We start from the raw sequence: 19558 nt of genomic DNA on the forward strand, positions 1-19558 counted from the left end.
TAAACGCTGGAACAGACATCCCTGTTTGGATTCAAGGAAGCAGACATGAAGTGGCACCAGTCTGCTCTGTCTAGTCACTTGTCTGATGGCCACAGCTGGTGAACTCATTCCTTTTCTATCTCCTATCTTGGGAAGCTGCTCTCAAAGAAGTCCTGTGTGTAAGCAAGGATAAAACCCCACCACACTCCTTCACCCCTCAGCAGGGCAAGGTCTTGGGGCCAGGCTCGTCCACCATTTACACCCATAATTAGCTGTGTTGCTCTGCTAAGACCACTGACACCGTTTCAGATTAATACGTCTCTTCCTGTCCTTTTGCAAACAGATGCACATCTTTCTCCACAGACAAACAGTGTTTGTCAACTTGTTGTCTGCTTTAAACCAAGAAACTGAGGTGACTGTGCAGGCAGTTTATTCCTGATTTGTTCCAAGAGCTCCTAGGCTCCAATCCCAGCTGTTTATCAGTTTCCCCATGCATCCATTCATGCTCCCACAAAACAAAACCCACAAGAGTCCTGGTATTTGCCAACAGGGAACCAAACAGTGGGAAGATAGGGAGGAGAAAGAAGGTGGAGGAAGTGCTTAGTGAGGGATGGAAGTTGGAGAGGAAAAGGGTGGAAAGGCAGGGGCTGGGTGAAAGATGGCAGAAGCTGAAAAGCTGGAGGAGAGAAACATCTACAGGTGACTAGCAGCAAGGACTCAGATGGCAAAATGCAAGAAAGCAGCTAAAACATTTCTGAGTGCCACACAGTCTACGAACAAGAAAGAATATGAGGCTGTAAATGGATTCTTCACTTACTTCCTCTGAAAAGGACAGTGGGAAAACTAATTAAATACACAGCAGGTAGCTGTTTGCTGGCAATGCCATGGGAGAAGCTGAATTGCTCCCACCTCTCCTCTGACATAAAGGGCAATTTTGTCCATTGACAGGGGGAGCTGAGTGTCCTGTGGGGAGCTGTCCCTCCTCCCCACCGCCAAAACACTTCCAAGAGCTTCCTGTTGACATCTGACCATTTTTTGTGTTGCTCTGTCCTAAAACGTTGCTGGGGCTCTGCACCCCCATTCTGTGTATTCAGACCATGGCACTGGCAGCAATCCAAAGGCAGTCCAAAGAGGCAGAGTTGCCATCAAAATTATAAATAATAACCCTTTCTGCAAGAAAATGATAACTTCAGTCCTGCACAATTAATTTTGTCCAAGCAGATGTCTCACAGACTAGCACTGGGACTCCAGTATTCCACAGATTGTTCAAGGGCTGTCAGAACACATGCAAAGCAGTATCGCTCTTTATTGTCCATCCCATAGTAAAATAGATTCATAGTTTTGTGTTTAACAAGGAAAATGAAGATGAATCACTAGGTAATTTTTGTCTAAATACAAAAAAAGACTTTGAAAATATTTGCAGTGTGAAAGGCACTTTAATAAAAGTTTGCTAAAACTCTTCTACAAGTTTTCTTTGTGCAGATCTTAAAGGATGCCTACATACTATTTGTGCCATAATCCATTATTATACTGCAGAGAACACACAGTAGTCTTCTACTAAAATGTCACATACTTTGATTTGGATTGGTTATTTTGTAAAAATCCACATGGAAAAAAATTACCTTTAAAATACTACATTTCTTGTATTTTGCAGTTAAATATTTTGAGCATCACAGTGGAGAGCGGTCTGCTAACTCAAGTCAGTTATAAACACCTTTAGAAAATGTTTTTAAAGGCAACCGAGGGAGCTAAAATATCATAGTGAGTGATCTTCTTGAGAGTTAAGACATTAGTTTTCTTCTAAAAGGGTGGGTTTTTGCTATTTTCTCATGAGGTGTTGATAGAATGTCCTGTACCTTTTCTTGGTAAGCCCTCTCTGCTTCCAGACTCAATTCATAATCTTGCTGCTTCTCTTCTTGCTCAGCATCACGGGCCTGTTGTCGATAGGCCATTTGAGCCCTGAGTTGCTCTTGGTATTCTTTTGCTTCTTTTACTTTTCTGTAAAAGATATATGAATAGCTTATTCATGAAGCGTGGGTAAAAAAAAACCCCAAACAACATCATTATTTTATTATTATTATTAAAGCTATTAGCATTCAACCTTGGACTAAAGAACTCCTTTTAGGTGTTAAGAATAACTACCAGTCTATTAACCAAATGCTACATGCTAACCTTAGGGTCTTTGGAGAATTGATTGCATTCTGTAACATTTTATAAAGCAGAGTGCAAAATCAGACCTCAACACAAAGAGAGCAAGAACAATTTGTAACCAGCATGGCCCCTTCTCTGCCCCTCGCAGTGGTGGTGAGAGGACAGAGAATCAGTGTGTCAGGTCTCTGTCCTCTCCTAGCTGAGGCTCGCTGATGCAGCAGCCTTATACCCCATCTCTGTGCCCTCATTCTGAAGATAACCAGTTACTGCCAAAGGGAAGGCAAGGTGCAGGCTCCTGCTGTGCTGTTGTACTGATGTTCTAGGAAATGGTTGTCAGAAGAAATCACTCTTCCTTTCCACCTCAAGACTCACAGATTACTTTCACTACCCTCTGGAGAAGCAGTGGAAGTCTACCTACATGTTCAGGCACTTATGGAGCAGGAGTCATACAGACTCACACAGACACTTGAAATACCAACAGTCTAGTCCAGACTTGTGCACTAACGCAACACAGTTGAACCACAAACACTTACAGACATCGCCGAATGACACCTTTGCTAAGTGAAGCATACCCAAAATGAAGCCCAGTATGTTTCCTTCAGAAGGGTGAGGTTCCTGCTGTACCCAGGAGATTGTTACCAATAACACCATCAGAGAACACAACAGATACTGTCTGTGGAAGGAGCTACTAGGTTACCTCCTGCGGAGAGGTGTGGATAAAGGGCAGGAGTGCAAAAGTGAAATTGAGGAAGCAGAAGGCCCGGTGCCCTTGGCTTTGCGTGACACCAAGAGGAACAATTCAGCTATTGCATGTAACTACATTCTCACCCTGAGGAGCTGTAAGGGAAGAAGAACCCCGTGTAGCTGGGTTTCGTGCACTAGTATGTTATTTGGGTGGCTGCCTATATGATTGTTTAAGGGATGCATGTGGGTGGAGTTTAGCAATAAGCCTGAACACACTAGTTCTCCTACGTAAGTAATGAACTAACCCTTCATTAACCCTCCTCCCCAAATTCTGCCACTCATAATAACAACTCAGAGTATGAGGGGATGTATTTAATAACCATGATTGATGCAAGTCACATGATGTTCACAAAAAACCAAAACAAGGATATGTAATGAAACACCATTATTTGTATGATGAGATTGGAATTAGTGATTTAATACCTATTGCAGTGTAACAGGGCTGCTGCTGAGCAGTTTGGAGCAAACAGGCTGCACAGTGGCAGAGCCTCTCTGAACAGAAGAAAGCCCACCCAGTGCTCTTAAAGTTATATGAAAATAAGGATTAGCCTTCTCACAAGTTTAAAACACTGATCTGCAAGGAAATGAACTGATGGCATAGAAAAAAAAAACCTTGCATATTTTTCTTCTTCTGTATGCTTGAGTTCTGTGATTGCTTCAGCTAATAACTTCTTCTCTTGAGCAAGTTCTTCCTGCTCCTTTACATTTCTCTGCACTGCAAAAAAACCCAAACAACAAAACCTTTTAAAGATAACAGCACTGCTAAGCTTGAAGGGACAGCGAGGCTGTGTTCAAGCCAAGTAGCCTAAATAGCAAGCCTGAGCTCTGTTGCTTCTGAAGAGGCACGCAAAACAATGGCAAGGGTATTCTCCACTTATTTGTTTTTCACCCACTCAGAATAGAAAAGATTTCATATTAAGAATTTAATAATAATATAATTAATAATAATGACTGCTTGCTCATGCAATCCTTACTCTACTAGGCTTTGCTGTGGTGACAGCAATGGGAAATTAGTGCAAGGCATGTCTGTAGGAGTGAAGTTTCAGAAGCAGATTCACATGCAGTAGCATTGTCGTCCACTCAACCATACACGCTGCGCATGCTGGGCCAGATGGCCTTTCCAAAAGCAGTGTGCTGTTCTCCCTCTGCCTTTGCCGAGACTCACATTCATGCGATAGGTTTGGTGCCCAGACAGTCAGCTGTCATTACTTACACTTCTCCACAATCTGCAGCTGTCTTGTATTCAGAACATCATTCAGGAGCTGCTTTCTAGCCTCCTTTTCTAGTCGCAATTGCTCAGCCTTTTTGGCCCAAATCTTCGCCATCTCCCCATCAATGATCTTGTCCACTTCTTTTTCTCGCTGGTTCTCCTCCTCCAGCTGTCGAGCCAGGTGTGCCAGATAAGTCTTCTGCTCCTTTAACAGCTCTTGCTGCAAACACACAGACATTTGCAGAGCTGAGTAAATGACTTCAAAAAAACCTTTCAAAACATGAAGTGGGGTTTGCAGCCAGTGTGGGAACTGAGAGCTCCGTTCCAAACCCTGCCATAGGAAAGGGCTGTACAGAATCTTCTTCCTGGCCAGTCAACAGTGCCTGGGCCAGAGCAGTGTAAGAGCAGAACAAAACCAAGTGATCCCTTTCCCCACAGAAGCTCAGCTGCCTACAACACAGACATTTCACAAACTTCCCACAGCTACTTCACCTTTACCTGTATTAGAAGCCTTGGGGTCCTGTAATTATAATAATAAATATCACCTCCTCTAATTTTGTGCCAAGGTCTAACAGTGAGTTTATACAACTTTCTCGTATAAACTCACATGAGCTTCCAAATAACTTGAGCAGAATAATGAATGCAGCTCTCTGCTCTGGCTTGAAGTTACCTTGAGAGCTATTTTCACCCTGAAGCTGGACAATCTACTTATTTTAAATTTAGGAAGTGACAGTCATATCCATCAATTTATGGCATCTCCAAGATACTTAACGTGAGGTTTTGCATCTATATATGCAGCTATCTATACCCATGCTATATCTGCATCTTGGCTTATCCAGCTAAGACTTAGAATCATTTCTCAGCATTAATGAATTAGAATAAATTAAATATTTACTTTCCTCTGCAATCGCAAATATTTAACAAATCAGGTCCATGAAACAAAAAATACATTCCTAACCTCCATTACACCCATGTAGTACAAGGATGAAAAAGCTTGGGTGATTTACACCCTGAAATGGTACAGAGGGACAAGAGTACAGGATTTCCTAAGAGCTCCCTTCTTTCCCCTAGCTTGGTACCGTTGCTGACTGCAAAGCATGCTTTAAATTACTCACTGTGGTTTTAACAGATAATGGGTTTCTTCAGAGAAGTAGAGCGCTGGCAGGAGGAGAGGCAACAGGCTATGCAAGAAAAGAATCAACTTGTTCAGAGAAAAAGGCTGGTGTCTGATCTCATTTATATTGTGCAGTATAAAGCACTAAGGGCCACAAAATTAGTCTAGATGAGGTATTCCCTCACAACTTCGCAGCAAACACCTCTAGGCCTTACTTTTCTTCTTGCTTTCTCAATGTTCTCCTGGGGGTCCTGAAGAGCTTTTTGTAAGATCTTCATCTCTAAGGCAAGTTCAACTTGTTTTTCTTCATTAAGACGATTCTTCCTGTCCTGTGCTGCACTAAGCAACATATCCCTGCATTCCCTCTGTTTCTGTAGTTTCTCCATCTGAAGTTGTTCATTTTCTAGTTTAAGCAGTTGCTGCTCTTCTTCCTACAATGGTAAAAATAGCCAGCTTGTAAAATCATTGCATAACTTCAAACTAAGTGATGGCTAGAATTAGTTTAATTGGAACATCGGACAGCAAAGATAAATATTTAAAGCCTTTCTTGCTGACATTAGAGAATCAGTGTGATCCATTGCACCTGTTAAAGCATGAACATTTTTGCATATCATTTAGTAGAATTCAGGATTTTTACATTTAATTATCACATGCACTTCAATATTGAAACACTGAAATGCCTGATGTTCTCCAAATATTTCAAGGGGTAGACAGAATCATCTCTTCAGAGAAATCAATATCATTGCAGCATTTATGATCTACATCCAAGTCTTCACACGCAGCCATAACCATCAGCCAGTAAGAGAACCCTCCTGTTTCTGCATGCACTATCTGTCCCATGTCTGTGCTGGATGTCCAGAGCACAGAACTAGTGAAGATAAGGTTGTACAAAGTAAGTAATTGCATCTTTATATTTTGATGGGCAGTTACCGAATTTCCATGGTTTCAAACCATTCCATTTTATATTGGAAAGAAGAGAAAAAGTGGACAGCAGAGCTGAGTTCTGAAGAAAGAAACAATGAAAACCAGGAAACATATTCAAGATCAAACAGGTATATTCAAGAATATTTAGCAAAATTTAGCAAAAAAAACCCCTTAATCCCAGAGTAGCATCAATAAAGTAACTTTGCATAATTCCTGAACAGCCTGCATTTGAGTAAGTTTACAAGCACAACTGTGCTTAAACATAGTCATAAAACAGTATGTGATCATCATTGTCATCCAGCCTGAGGTATTTTGATGCACACATGGTCTTTCATGGCAAAGGTGCAAGTTTTACTTCACTAAATAATCTATTTCCAGCAGCAACCAGAAGAAACCACTATACACAGAGACACTTACTTGTCCTTAGTGTGTCCTTAACCCAGATGAAACCCCTGATCATTAGAGGCTACCAACTCTGCACTGAGAAACTTGTAATGGGGCCATCTGCCATATCCCTCTTCTCTGAAAAAGGATTATATCCCATTTTCTACACAGAAACTCTCCTTTATGGACCCGTTGAAGAAAGCTTTTTTTGAGACACTAAACCACTTCACCAGAAATTTATCTCCTTGACAGAGCCCAAGGCAACTGTCTTCAGGGGAAGCTACAGTCTTCTATTCTAGTAGCATTTTTCTGAAAAGGCCAGTTAAGTAGAAGTGTTCTTTGCCTGGGAGGTTTGGCAGTGCCTCAAAAGCTGTTACAAGAAGACAATTTCATTCTGCATCTTTTTAAATAAGGGAAACATTACAGTCTAGCTTGGAATAAGGACTCTACTGTTTTACAGCCAGGATTTTCAGAGTGTAAAGTCATTATTTTTAAAAATCAGTGGAGTACGTATCTTGCCAACATCAGCTTTCAGTGCCTAACAGAGTACCCTGAGTGATTATTCAAACACCACATGTAAATAGCTGCAAAATGAAGACTGAGTCTGAACTAAATAGTCTCAACTCACAAAGTCAACACAGAATACTGTGAACCAGTGAGCCCCACTAAAGACAGCACAACTACGGCAAGCCTACACTGCGGGGAGATAAGGGGAAAAAAAGAGAGTAGTGGCCAGTTTGGCCAAGGTAGTCAAATGCCTCCCATGATGTGATGCCCAACAGCAGCCAACACTAGCAGGTGAGAGAGCTTGGGCACTGCTTGCTAATTTGTTTTAAAAGAAAAAAGATGTGGATTCTGAATTTCAGCCAGCTGCAGCATAAGCAGTTGGGATTTTTTATATAAATGTGCCTCCTCCTGTATGTATCAGGGTCCTGAGTGCACCAACAGGCTCTACAACCTCTCTGCAGGGCTTGGCTACCTCTGCTTGCAGTCAGCCCTGACATGAGCCTTGGATCAGAGGGCTGGGAAAGAGTGGTGTGAGAAAGGGCTGAGAGGAGTCACTTGGGAGCTGCAGTTAGGCTCTTCCCCTTGGTGCCTACATGAGCTATGCTGCAGGTATGCCTGTGCCTCAGGTTGATCCTGATCTAGACCTGCTGACTTGACTTGCTGGCTTCATCTTGGACTTTATTCCTACAGATCTGCCGAGCAGTCTGGACTGTTAGATGGCCCCAGTTACTGCCAGCAGATTTGCTCTGCTCTGTTCCTTTGGGTGCTGTGGGACTCTTGACAGGGAGGACAGTGTACTTCCCTAACCTAATGTCACCTTCAGCTCCTGGCTCCACTTCCCTTCTGGGAGCAGCACACTCTTGCTGTTTCCTCCCAGTGCTCTTACCATGACTGTTGAACATATGTATAATGGTCTGAGATCTGGTGTTGGGTGTTACAGCTGGGGCACAAGACTCTCCAGCTATCCCGCATGGAAAGTGAAAATCAGAAAACTGCAAAGATATGGGGCAAAAGGTTAAAAACATTTCAATTTCCCACAGAGGCTCTGAAAGCCTTTGAATGCCGAAATCCTTTACAATGTTTCAAAAGATGTATTTCCCTCTGTAAACAGGAATGCATTTGCCACAGCTCTGGAAAAGAGGCTTAGCATAATAGGGCAGTCTCAGATACCAAAAGAATCAGTGAAGACACAAATAAGGTACGGATTAATCTAAATGTCTGGCAAGCCTATCATTAGGAAGGCCTCAGACACAAGCCTGAATTGAGAATGATACAGAAATTACCAGCAGTCGAGCCTCTTCCTCCTTCAGCCGCTTCGCCTCCTCTTTGTGAGCACTGAGCACTGCTACCTGGGCACTGAGCGCATTCAGGGTTTCCCGATTCTGTTCTGCTGCTTTCTGCATCTTCGCCGCCTCTTGTTTTTCCTTTGCTAACATATCCTCTTTCAAAAGTTCTTCAAATATCTGCTCTTCTTTCTTCTGCTGCTTTTCCAACTCCTCCTTCAGTGCTACCTGGGCCAGCTGGTCTTCAAACACTTCCTTCTGATGCTTCTTCATCCACAGTGTACGAAGCTCCTCAGATTGTTCTCTGAAAGGCAACATAAAAGTCAAAAAAACTCAAAAGTCTCAAAGTAATAAGCAAGTCTGGAGGTGTGTGATGGATAGAGGTTCCCAGCTCATAATAGGACCACGGTCAAAGGTCCATAGCTCAGGATACCAAATTGTATACCTGGTCTGACACTGACTCCTTGAGAGACCTAAAGAATCACAGAGAGCCTGATGTGATGGGGATTTTGACATGAATAAGTTGAAGAGCAGGTCCTATATCTGCATTTGTAAAATATATATATATGCACACGCACAATTTATACATACAACGTGTATTTTTTACAAAATATATGTAGTAGAACATGCAATGTGTGGGGTTTGTATATTTCTTTTTAACATATAAAACTCATGCACACTGCACTTGTTCAACATGTAGGTTGCTCTTTATTCAAATGAAGACTTAGAATATCTTTATTAGTCACTTGAAAGCTCATTCATATTCAGGAAATACTTTGAGCACGGAAATTTAGGTTCAACAGGAACCACTAGAAATTTATTATTTTTTTTAATGAAGTTTTGTGGGATAACTCAGAAAAGTTGCAATGAAAGTCGGGAGAAACTACAAAGTCAAACAACTAATGCAGCTTTCAATTTTCACTTACTCATTGCAACTGAGTTGCATATAAACAGGTATTTGTCCCCAGCTGAAGAACACTCAACTATTTACAGATTCTGCCTTTATTTTTGCAAACAAAACACCATTGAGATCAACATATGCTATTGAACAACATCTAATTTGAACAATATACAAGCATTTTAATTCTGTCCTACAACCAGGGTACAAATTTTCACAAAATCAAAATGGGAAACTGGCAAACAATGGTGAAGATCTACAAGTATTCAGGATCTATAAGCTCTAAGGATGCGTGACAGACAGATGTGAATGCTGTGAAGTAAAAAGATACCTCCCAATTTCATGCTGAATAAAGCCATCTTCTATAGGTTACTGCAATGCTAATAAGGAATTCACAGTAGATATTGTACGATATCATTGACTGAATCCCAAACCATTGCATGACGACAGCAGCAGTTACCTGTACAATGTGAAATACTATTACTTTACACAGCATTTAGCTGACAGTCCTGCGTAGCAAAAATATTTAATAGTCATCAAGTAATTATCTCACAGAACTATCTGTCTCCACAATGGGATAGTTACAGTTAATTTGCATAACTACAGCAATGAAACAAAATCTGAATTCCATTGACTAAGGTGTAATTTTGTTTTTAAGAAAAAAAAAATTAAGTTTGCCAGCACTGAAAGTACATATTTGGTGGTTTGCTTTTTCATGTTCTGTGGCCCTGCCAAGGACAAGTCTTCACTTTCCTCAATGATTCCGAAGTCCAATACAGCTGCTGTCTCCATCTAAACCCACATCTGTACCTGCATCTATATTCTCTGATGGGGGGGTTAGGTACAGAGTTACTAGGAGCATTATTCTCTCTGGGGCCATGGGTTCACATCTCCACGGAGGCCTCAGAAACAATTCAAATTTGGCCTCTCCCTAAGGTCAACTGCTATATCCACTGGCAGTGAGGCAAACAGGAAAAATTCAGCAAAATAGGGTACGACTGGTCATGCGTAACTCATTTCAGCCCTAAAACACCTAAGATTTGCTCTGAAATAATGGCTTCTTCACCTGACACTGCTCCTTCGTCACCTCCTGCTAACAAGCACAGAATGAGCACAGCTTCTGGTATCATTAATATGTGGCTGAGGCAAACACCAGCATGTAAATAATTATGTGTTGGCTTACAAGATCTTCCAAAGCTTTACCAATAAAACTCCATGCTAAGACAGCCGACTAAAAAATACTTAGGATTATAAAATGCAAAGAGCATTTCCTCAAATAGCTCTCCTCTGTTTCAGAACCGGCTGAACAAGCTGCTGACAGACAGAAAAAGTGACAGTGCTGAAAGCAGACTGACCCTGTTCTCATTGCCACAACAACAGCCATTCAACCAGTCAAACTTAGAGCAGAGCAGTGCAAAATCAAAGCTGACTGCGGTGGGGAAAGGTGGCTACACCTTGCTGTTCCTTGTTGCTGCAGCAGTGAGGTACAGCCAAACAACACAATCCATGACCTGTATTTCATGCAGAATCAGAGGTCTCACCACATTTTCTTCCTGTCAGCGTTCACTGTTCGCTGCCTCACATTTCAGCTGTAAGTTTCTGGGGCCAAGGGCATCCCTCTCTTCATCCTCTGTACGTAAAGCACCTAATGCCATCGAGCCTGTGGTGAAAGGTGCTAAGCGCTATATACGAACAATAAAATGGAGAGCAGTGACATGAAAACAAAATTCTCATTTTGCTTGATATCCAGAAGGTATTTCTAACCTCTTAACTATGAGGAAACAACAGCAATCTGTCAAGTTCCCTCCCATCAACACCAAGCCTCTGCAAGATAAAGCCTGCCACACTTAGTACTTTCCCCACCCCCTAACCCTAGGACATTCCACATCCTCTAATCAAAAGTTGGTTCTTCCCCTCCAGTGAGGCTTGTATTCTCTAAAGGAGAAACTGTCCCTGGAGTGAGGAACCATCCTCAGTGCAGCCGCAGAAGAGAAGGGTGAAGAAATGCAGTAACAAAGGAGCAGATGCCAGTGCAGGCTAGTGAAAAGAAATGGTTTACCTCTTGTACAAGTCAGGAACCTTCTGACCGCTGGTCGTCCCAGCAATGAAAGCAGAGAGCAGCACAGAGATGTGCATGCTGCAAGCAATGGCACACTCCAAGAGGTACCCCCGTCATTCAAGCAGGTCAGCAAACGTACTACGTTATTGCCAGTTTTCTTCAATTTTAGCACTGGGGTCTATCTTCCAACTCCTGGTCAGGAGTTAGTGGTGATTAAAGAAAGACTACAATACTACTTATTATTCATGAAAAATGTGTTTCTGAAATGTTGTGATAGAAACATGCCATTATTAAGATTTGAAATCTTACACCATTAGAAATAACTGTATTACCTTAACACAATGGGTTCAAAGTTCTCTCAGCAGTGCTGGAATAAAGAATTACTTATTCTTTTTCATTATTATAAACTAATCTGAATTTTAATTGAATTCTCAGAGGGGAAGAGAAGTTAAATAAAAGTTCAGCACAGTTAGAATTTTAATATAAAATAACCCTATAATTGCTTGATTTCATCAAAATAATTCCTTCAAAGCAGCTTTTACAGCAACCTATAAACATCTGCTCCCCCAGATGGCTGGTTTTCTTCCTCACTTTGCTATCCTAAGCTTCTTAACATTAAAATGTATGTAGCTACTTCCCAAAGACAGAAACTGCATTTATTCCCCACCACTCGCACTTATTTATTCATTTTATGGCTGCAATACAAACTTGCTGTGATAACAGCGTTCTCTGTATGGATGTTTTATGTTATCACAATAAAAAGGATGTGTTTTATGCAAATTTTAAGACTTTGCGATTTTCTTTAAAGATACCAATGATGAACATGCCCTTGGGCTAAAACTGGCTGAGTATCTCTTCATACAAGTTGTAGCCCTTCATGAACATGAATTCCAGTGTGACTCTGGTAGTCCAAGGACTGTGCCCTCTATCACCTCTCAACAAAGGGCTCTTCCTGGCTAACATCGCCACTGAGAAGCTGTTAGATCTATTACCCTCAGGCTACAGCTCCAAACCGAGCCCACACAGAGGATAGAAGAGCATCCTTTTAGTATTTTGAGATTATGTATTGGAGTGCTGTACACTTCAGACGCTCCCATACCTCAGGTTGAGAATCTATACCTGCAAAAGAGTGAAGCGCCTTTCTTAAGTTAAAAGAAATATCAAGAAGTCTGTATTGGGTTTCAGAAAGACATTCCAAATAGTTGTAAATTCACAGGCAAAGAGAAACAGAAAATCATGTGTACATTCACCTGCTATTGAAATCACCTCCCTGGGCTCCTCTGGCTGTGCCCTAGAGCAAAGGTTTTCAAAGTGGGGTGTGCAGGACAACCCACTGGGGTGTGGGAAGAAAATATGTTTTGTAACATTAATAAGTAATATTAAAATTAAAATAGTGTTTACTTCTTCTTTACCTTGCTCTCTTTTAATTTATATTTTTGCATATGTTTTATAATGTATATAATATACTAATATAATACTACAAGTACATAATTTATAAATAAGTAAATACATTATGTACATATATTTATAGCAGCCTTCCAATACCTAAAGTGGGCCTACAAGAAAGCCGGAGAGGGACTTTCTACAAGGGCCTGTAGGGGCAGGACAAGGAGGAATGGCCTTAAACTGACAGAGGGGAGGCTGAGATGAGATATGAATGAATATTGCCTAGATCCAAGAGCAGACTGGGAAAGGTAGAAGAATGATCCCATGAGACTGAGTCAATCATGTATCAACAGGATTGTACTGGGAGACAAGAGGACCTGAGACATCAAGACAGGTAACTGCAGCATCAAAGTCCAAGTGTGGTATCAGCAGATGATGAGATTCACTGGTGGGATTCAGTTTGCAACTAAAATACCTAAAATTAGGCATCTACATATCAGCTAATTCCCATTCTAATCAATGGGAACCTACCTAATCAATGCAGTTAATAGAGGCCAGGGTGCAGTTCAACTGGCAGACCAGTACATGGCTAATCCAGGATGACATTAGGTTCCTTTAACTGTCCTGATCTCAATGAAAATCCACTGAGTAGAACAAGATTTCATATTCCCAGTGAATATAAAGATAGCAACACTTAGGTACCTACCTTTAGGTGTCTAAATCAGAAGCTGAATCATGTCTCCTCAGCATGTAAGACAAGCTACAGGTACAAAACAAAAGGCAGTCCAGCAGCGTCTCCTCAAAACAATTTTAAAAGTGAATTTCAACCACTGCATGATGGATACAAACTAGAAATTGCCAATTGTGAGGGCCATAATTTAAAGCCAGCATGTGAATTTAGAAGTGCATGCACCATCTTAACACCTGTCTCAGTCAATAAACCCCACACTTAAGAAAGAGACATTTACCTGTGAAATTAGTTAATTAGAGTTTATGCACAAGTGTCGATTTTTACCCCTGCACACTGAGAAGCAGGTGTTATGGATTTCCACCGTGGGAGTCTAGAAAGAGACACTTCAAATGATTACAATTAAAATACATTAATATTATTTTCATCCCTTTCTCAGAAAACAGGATTTCCAAGAACTGAACAAGTCAGATTTCATGCCAGGGCCTCAGAGCCTGATATACACCTGTAAATCTTAATGATTTTGGAAGATGTTGCCAAGCTCAGCATCCAGAAACTTCAGGTTGCATTTAAACTTAACCTTTGGCTGGAACTCTTGAAAAGTATGCAATAAACAAAAACACTAACTTATTGGACAATCTTCACTTTTCAAGGACCTTCAGTGTAGCTTAGGAAGCATGATTTAGGCCAAATTAACCTTCCATGAATGCTTTTCACTCCAATAGTATAAAGGTGAAGTAGAACTATTATTCTAGTATAAGGATAGTAATAACCATTATTCTAGTATAAGCCAGAATAAGGAATGACAAAAACAGCTGACTTGGCCGGTGAAAGTGCAGGGATGCTCACAGAGGACTCAGAGTTTCACAGTACACTTGGAAGAATGTTTTCATGGTATCTCAACACTTAAATAATGGGGAGAGTGAAGTTCTCTATACCTGTTGCCTTCATCTCTACCAATGAAATTTTTTTTCTCGCATACTTTACTGAGCACTACAGCATCACAAATTTGGACCACAGAAAATCAGAAACAGGCTATACTCTGCTTCACTGCATACAACATAGCTGAGGCCTCACAACTGTTGGCAAAGCTCATACACCTCTATCCAAACCACCTTAATCTTCTTTGGTTTATCATTTCAATCACATTCATCTTTCCTCACTCAGTTGATTATTGTCACCTTGTTAAATGGCCTCTTTATATTTACTTCAGGCAAATTCTCTAAGATATTTTTATGGTGATACCTGAATTGCTGCTCTCGCTTTTCAGCCACCAGTTGTTGTCTCTCCTCTTCTCTCTTCTCTTTCAGTAATTTTGCTCGCTTCTTCATCTTTGCTTGTTTCTCCTCTGCCGTTTCTTCAAGTGCCTCCATCTCAGCACAGTACCTACTTTCCTCTGCATCCAGAAGCTCACAAAGCCTGTAATAAAAATGTTTAAAGAAAAGCTAAAAAAACCCTTCTGTTGAGTAAGTTTGAGTTTACTTGTTACGAGTACAAAATAGGTACTAGGCTCCTTTCAACACTTCTTTCAAATGCCAAAGAAGGGAACACCAAGTTTTAACTCAGGGATCATTCCTGTTGTGCCCATGGAGGGAATCTTGCATCACAATATGAGCTATTCTGTCCTGGCACAATTTAAGCTCCTTATCTTACAAACCCATTTCCAATGCTGCTTTACAACTTCAGCCCCCCATTAAACAAATACAACCTTTGTCACCAGCTGAAATTAATTTCATCTTGTACTAGTGTTATCCTTCAGCATAATCCCTCCCTGGTATTTACCACCCTTCTCTACACATCTGTAACTGTATCTTTCCTTAAACTACCCTCTGTTATTTAAGCATCACTCATAAACCACTTCTCTCTGAAAGAATTTTGACGGGAAAAATGTATCAAATTGGCAATTTTCAAACATGTCACCATTTACCTCTGTATTTATCCTAGCAGAAAAAAACGTGGGGGAATTCAGGAATCCAGAAACTCACTATTTCCAGCCCGAATGCCACAGTGCGCTCCAGGAAATCACTCTGACTTTTATACAATGGTATGCCCCTCCTATTGCATGAGCAATAGTGCTCTGGACCTACGCTGGCACTGCCAGTGGGAGTTATAGTAGCAAAGCCAAAGACTAACCAATTCTGGAAACTGAATCATAGAGTCTTAATCATATACCAAGATGAGTCTCCTTGCAAAGACAACATGGGGATATTAAGCAGCTAAATAAGAACAAGCCCCCTGAAGTTCGACAACAGCTGGGGAGGAATAACCCAATGAATTGGTACACGCTTCGGGCTGACCGGCTGGAGAGTGGCTCTGCCGTAAGGGACCCGGGGGTCCTGGAAGAAGAGCTGAGCATAAGCCAGCAGTGCACCCCTGCGGCAAAGAAAGCCAACAGCATCTTGGTCTGCATGAGGAAAAGCACTGCCAGCAGGTGAAGGGAGGTGAACCTTCCTTTCAGCGCTGATGAGACCTCACCCAGATTGCTGGATTCAGTTCTGGGCTCCCCAGGACGAGAAAAATACACACTTAGTGGAGCAAGCCCAGTGAAGGGCCACTAAGACGATTAAGGGACTGAAGCATCTCTCCTGGAAGGAGAAACTTCATCCTGGAGAAGGTTCAGGGGAACTTATTGATGTATATAAACACCTGAAGGGAAGGAATGTGCAAAAGGGAGACAGCTTCTTCTCAGTAGCGCACAGTGACAACACAAGAGGCAACAGGCACAACCTAAAACATGTGAAATTCCACCTGTACACAAGAAAACTTGGCTTTGTTTTGGTTTGTTTTTTAACTGTGAGGGTGGTCACATACTGATATAGGTTGCCCACAGGGATGGTGAAGTCTCCATGCGTGGACATAAGCAAAACCCAAATGGACACAGTCCTGGGTAACCTGCTTTACATGCTTGCTTGAGCAGGGGGTCAGACTCGATTATCTCAGGAGGTTCCTTGCAACCTGTGCAAATGGTATACAATTGCTATGACTACACAACAGAACAGGACACCTAACCAGTGACTTTCACAGCTCCAAACTGTGAAATGAAAGAGTAACTGAGAAATGAAATCATACGATTTTTTTTTCCAAAGATCTGCACAGCTCAGTTCTGTTCTTTACAAGACTGTAATATGCCTCACCTTTATTATTTCTGAATGACCTCTGAAATTCTTTTATTTTCGAAACTTCCTGTGATGAAAATTACTTGTACGACCTAAACACTGACTTGATGAGGCTACAACAAAACACTCAGTTACACTCACCAATTAAAGCTTCTGACAATAAAGTACTCTTTGTTCTCTTTAAAAATCAAGCAATTAAAGTGAATATACTATAACTATATACTGAATATACTATTACTACTACTTTAAAATACTACCTTTAATTTGCATTTGGCAGAGAAGGCTCTAAATGCCACCTAAACTGCCCTAGTTACTGTGTTTGAAGTGATCTATAGTGATTGGTTCACTCATCAATGCTAGTAATGACAGCCCAATAACTGCTATTTGCTGTACATTGCTGCTTGACCAACAAATAAGCACTCCCGTGCTTTCTGTTACAATAACAAACATCATGCTCCAATACACATTGTAACATACAATGATGAGCTCTAGAATGTTTTTCCCTGTCATCATTCCTCTAAGTTGAAAACAGCAGGGCAGATATCGGTATTAGTTACTTGTTTGCTACCTCACTCTCCTCTCATCAATCCCGGCCCGATACTCCCGCATTGTCGCATCAACCTTTCTCTGCACAGCACTGTGCAGCCACTTTTGTTCTTTGTGTTGCTGCCATCTGTAGACCTTGCAGTACTGGTCGAACAGCTTTATTAAATTAGTATTTTCAAGGAGTTCCTTTTCTTTCTGTCTCCGGGCCAAGACAAAATTTTCATTTCTTTGTTCTTTAGGAGGCTTGGCTCTCTGTAAGGGAAAACATATGCCAGCAGTGAAAATATAATCAGTTATTCCATTTTTTGTTTCGCTTTTGTTTTTTAGCTGAATTAATCACCAAATAAGACAACGTGCGCTTGAGCCCAGAACCCCCCCGTGTGCTGGGCTGCACCCCCAGAGCGTGAGCACCAGGTCAGGGAGGGGATCCTGCCCCTCTGCTGTGCTCTGGGGAGACCCCCCCTGCAGTCCTGGTCCAGCTCTGGGGCAACAGCACAAGAGGGACGTGGAGCTGCTGGAGCGAGGCCAGAGGAGGCCCCGGAGCTGCTGCGAGGGCTGGAGCAGCTCTGCTCTGGAGCCAGGCTGAGAGAGCTGGGCTGGGGCAGCCTGGAGAAGAGAAGGCTCCTGAAGGGGACACCTTAGAGCAGCTCCAGCGCCTAAAGGGGCTCCAGGAAACCTGGAGAGGGGCTTTGGGCAAGGGCCTGGAGGGACAGGCCAAGGGGAATGGCTTTAACCTGCCAGAGGGGAGATTGAGATGAGCTCTTAGGCAGAAGCTCTTCCCTGTGAGGGTGCTGAGGCGCTGGCACAGACTTTTCCCAGAGAAGCTGTGGCTGCCCCATCCCTGGCAGTGTTCAAGGCCAGGTTGGACACAGAGGCTTGGAGCAACCTGCTCTAGTGGAAGGTGTCCCTGCCCATGGCAGGGGGTTGGAACTGGATGAGCTTTTAGGTCTCTTCAACCCAAACCAGTCTGGGATTCTATGATACATAACACCAAATGATGAGAATTTGGGGTTATTAGGGTAAATCCCGATAGGACTGCCTTGAATAGCACAACATCTGTACAAGAGCATGAAATGGCTTCAGGTGCCCTCAGTTCTGCGTCTCCCACGCTACAGCTTCATTCTTCCCCTATACATGCAATGGGGTGTTTACTGTCTGCTTCACGCACACCGAACAAGCGTTCTCACCACAGGTCACCTCCAGCCATGTCCCTCCCGGCACATCTCCCCAGCGCCCTCTCACACACAGCACCCCACGGCGAGACACGAAGGAGAGACTTCTCCCCACACGGGTCCAGCTGGGCCGGCTCCCTCAGGGACCCCCATAACCCGCAGCTCTCACGACACCCCGCTCCCAGCTCCCCTCAGAGCGCCCGGCACCGGGCTGAGCTGCCCGCCCCATCGCTCCCGGAGCGGAGCAGGCTGTCCCCACCGCGGCTCGGTCCCTCACCACCGCTACGGAGTGCGGGCCGGGCCCGGCCACCTCCCGGCAGCGCCGCGGCGCCGCCATGGCCGCCCGGCCGCCTCAGCCGTTGCTATAGCGATGCGCGGCGGCGGATGCGGCGTCATGGCGCAGCCTGCATGGAGGGCTGAGGGAGGAGGCGGGCGGTGATGGCGGCGGGAGACGTTCCATGCCCGCCGGCCCGCGGGGCAGCCGCTCTGCGGCCCCTGACACGGGCCCCCACAAAGGGCCTTCCCTCTAAACTGTAAAGATAAGGGTCTGATGAATGGACTGGTCGATGGTTGGACAGCCGCATGCAGCTCAGTGTCTGGGTGCACACCAGGGACAAATGCTGTCCCTCAGGGCTCGGGTACCAGTACTGTTTAGTGTCTTCATCAGCGACATGGGGGGGTTGAGCGCAGATGACACACCCGAGGGAAGGGATGGGATCCACCGGGACAGGACAGGCTGGAGAGGTGGGACATTGCGAACATCATGAGGTTCAACGGGGCCAAGCACAGGGTGCAGCCCCTGGGTCGGGCAGCCCCGGGTATCGACACAGGCTGGGAAATGGAGGGACCGAGAGCAGCCCTGAGGAGAAGGACTTGGGGCACTGGTGGATGAATGGGGGGATATGACCCGGCTTCAGCGTGTGCTTGAGCCCAGAACCCCCCCGTGTGCTGGGCTGCACCCCCAGAGCGTGAGCACCAGGTCAGGGAGGGGATCCTGCCCCTCTGCTGCGCTCTGGGGAGACCCCCCCTGCAGTCCTGGTCCAGCTCTGGGGCAACAGCACAAGAGGGACGTGGAGCTGCTGGAGCGAGGCCAGAGGAGGCCCCGGAGCTGCTGCGAGGGCTGGAGCAGCTCTGCTCTGGAGCCAGGCTGAGAGAGCTGGGCTGGGGCAGCCTGGAGAAGAGAAGGCTCCTGAAGGGGGGACCTTATTGGGGCCTTTCAGTTCTTAAAAGAGGCTTATTAAGAAAGATGGGGAGAGACTTTTTAGCAGGGCCTGTTGTGATAGAACGAGGGGTGGTGGTTTGAAACTAAGAGAGGTGAAATTCAGGATGTGAGGAATGTGATGTGAGGAAAAGATTCTTTACAATGTGGGTGGTAAAACACTGGCACAGGTTGCCCA

The 19558-nt window shown here is 43.6% G+C and overlaps 1 protein-coding gene across 1 annotated transcript; it reads right to left on the reverse strand.

The window, feature by feature from the left end:
- Window positions 1–1395: 1395 nt before the first annotated feature.
- Window positions 1396–18643, reverse strand: CFAP53 (cilia and flagella associated protein 53). The gene is made up of 8 exons (XM_030470087.2): window positions 18439–18643; window positions 17012–17241; window positions 14573–14746; window positions 8297–8600; window positions 5414–5629; window positions 4088–4304; window positions 3487–3589; window positions 1396–1977 (listed from the first exon to the last, which is right to left on the reverse strand). The coding sequence occupies exons 1-8, from the start codon at window positions 18496–18498 to the stop codon at window positions 1761–1763; spliced, it is 1521 nt and encodes a 506-aa protein (XP_030325947.1). The 5' UTR covers window positions 18499–18643; the 3' UTR covers window positions 1396–1760.
- Between the last annotated feature and the right edge of the window lie 915 nt (window positions 18644–19558).

This window comes from Strigops habroptila, chromosome Z (genome assembly GCF_004027225.2).
Source record: "Strigops habroptila isolate Jane chromosome Z, bStrHab1.2.pri, whole genome shotgun sequence".
In the NCBI taxonomy this organism is placed as follows: Eukaryota; Metazoa; Chordata; class Aves; order Psittaciformes; family Psittacidae; genus Strigops; species Strigops habroptila.

What these genes read in the sequence shown, in the direction of transcription:
- CFAP53 (XM_030470087.2), bottom strand. Translation starts at nt 18,498, where the DNA reads ATGGCGGCGCCGCGGCGCTGCCGGGAGGTGGCCGGGCCCGGCCCGCAC. An exon ending in GCCCGCACTCCGTAGCGGTG is followed by an intron (nt 17,242 to 18,438) that starts GTGAGGGACCGA and finishes TTTCCCTTACAG; the next exon opens with AGAGCCAAGCCTCCTAAAGA. An exon ending in GAAGAAGAAAAATATGCAAG is followed by an intron (nt 1,978 to 3,486) that starts GTTTTTTTTTTC and finishes TATCTTTTACAG; the next exon opens with AAAAGTAAAAGAAGCAAAAG.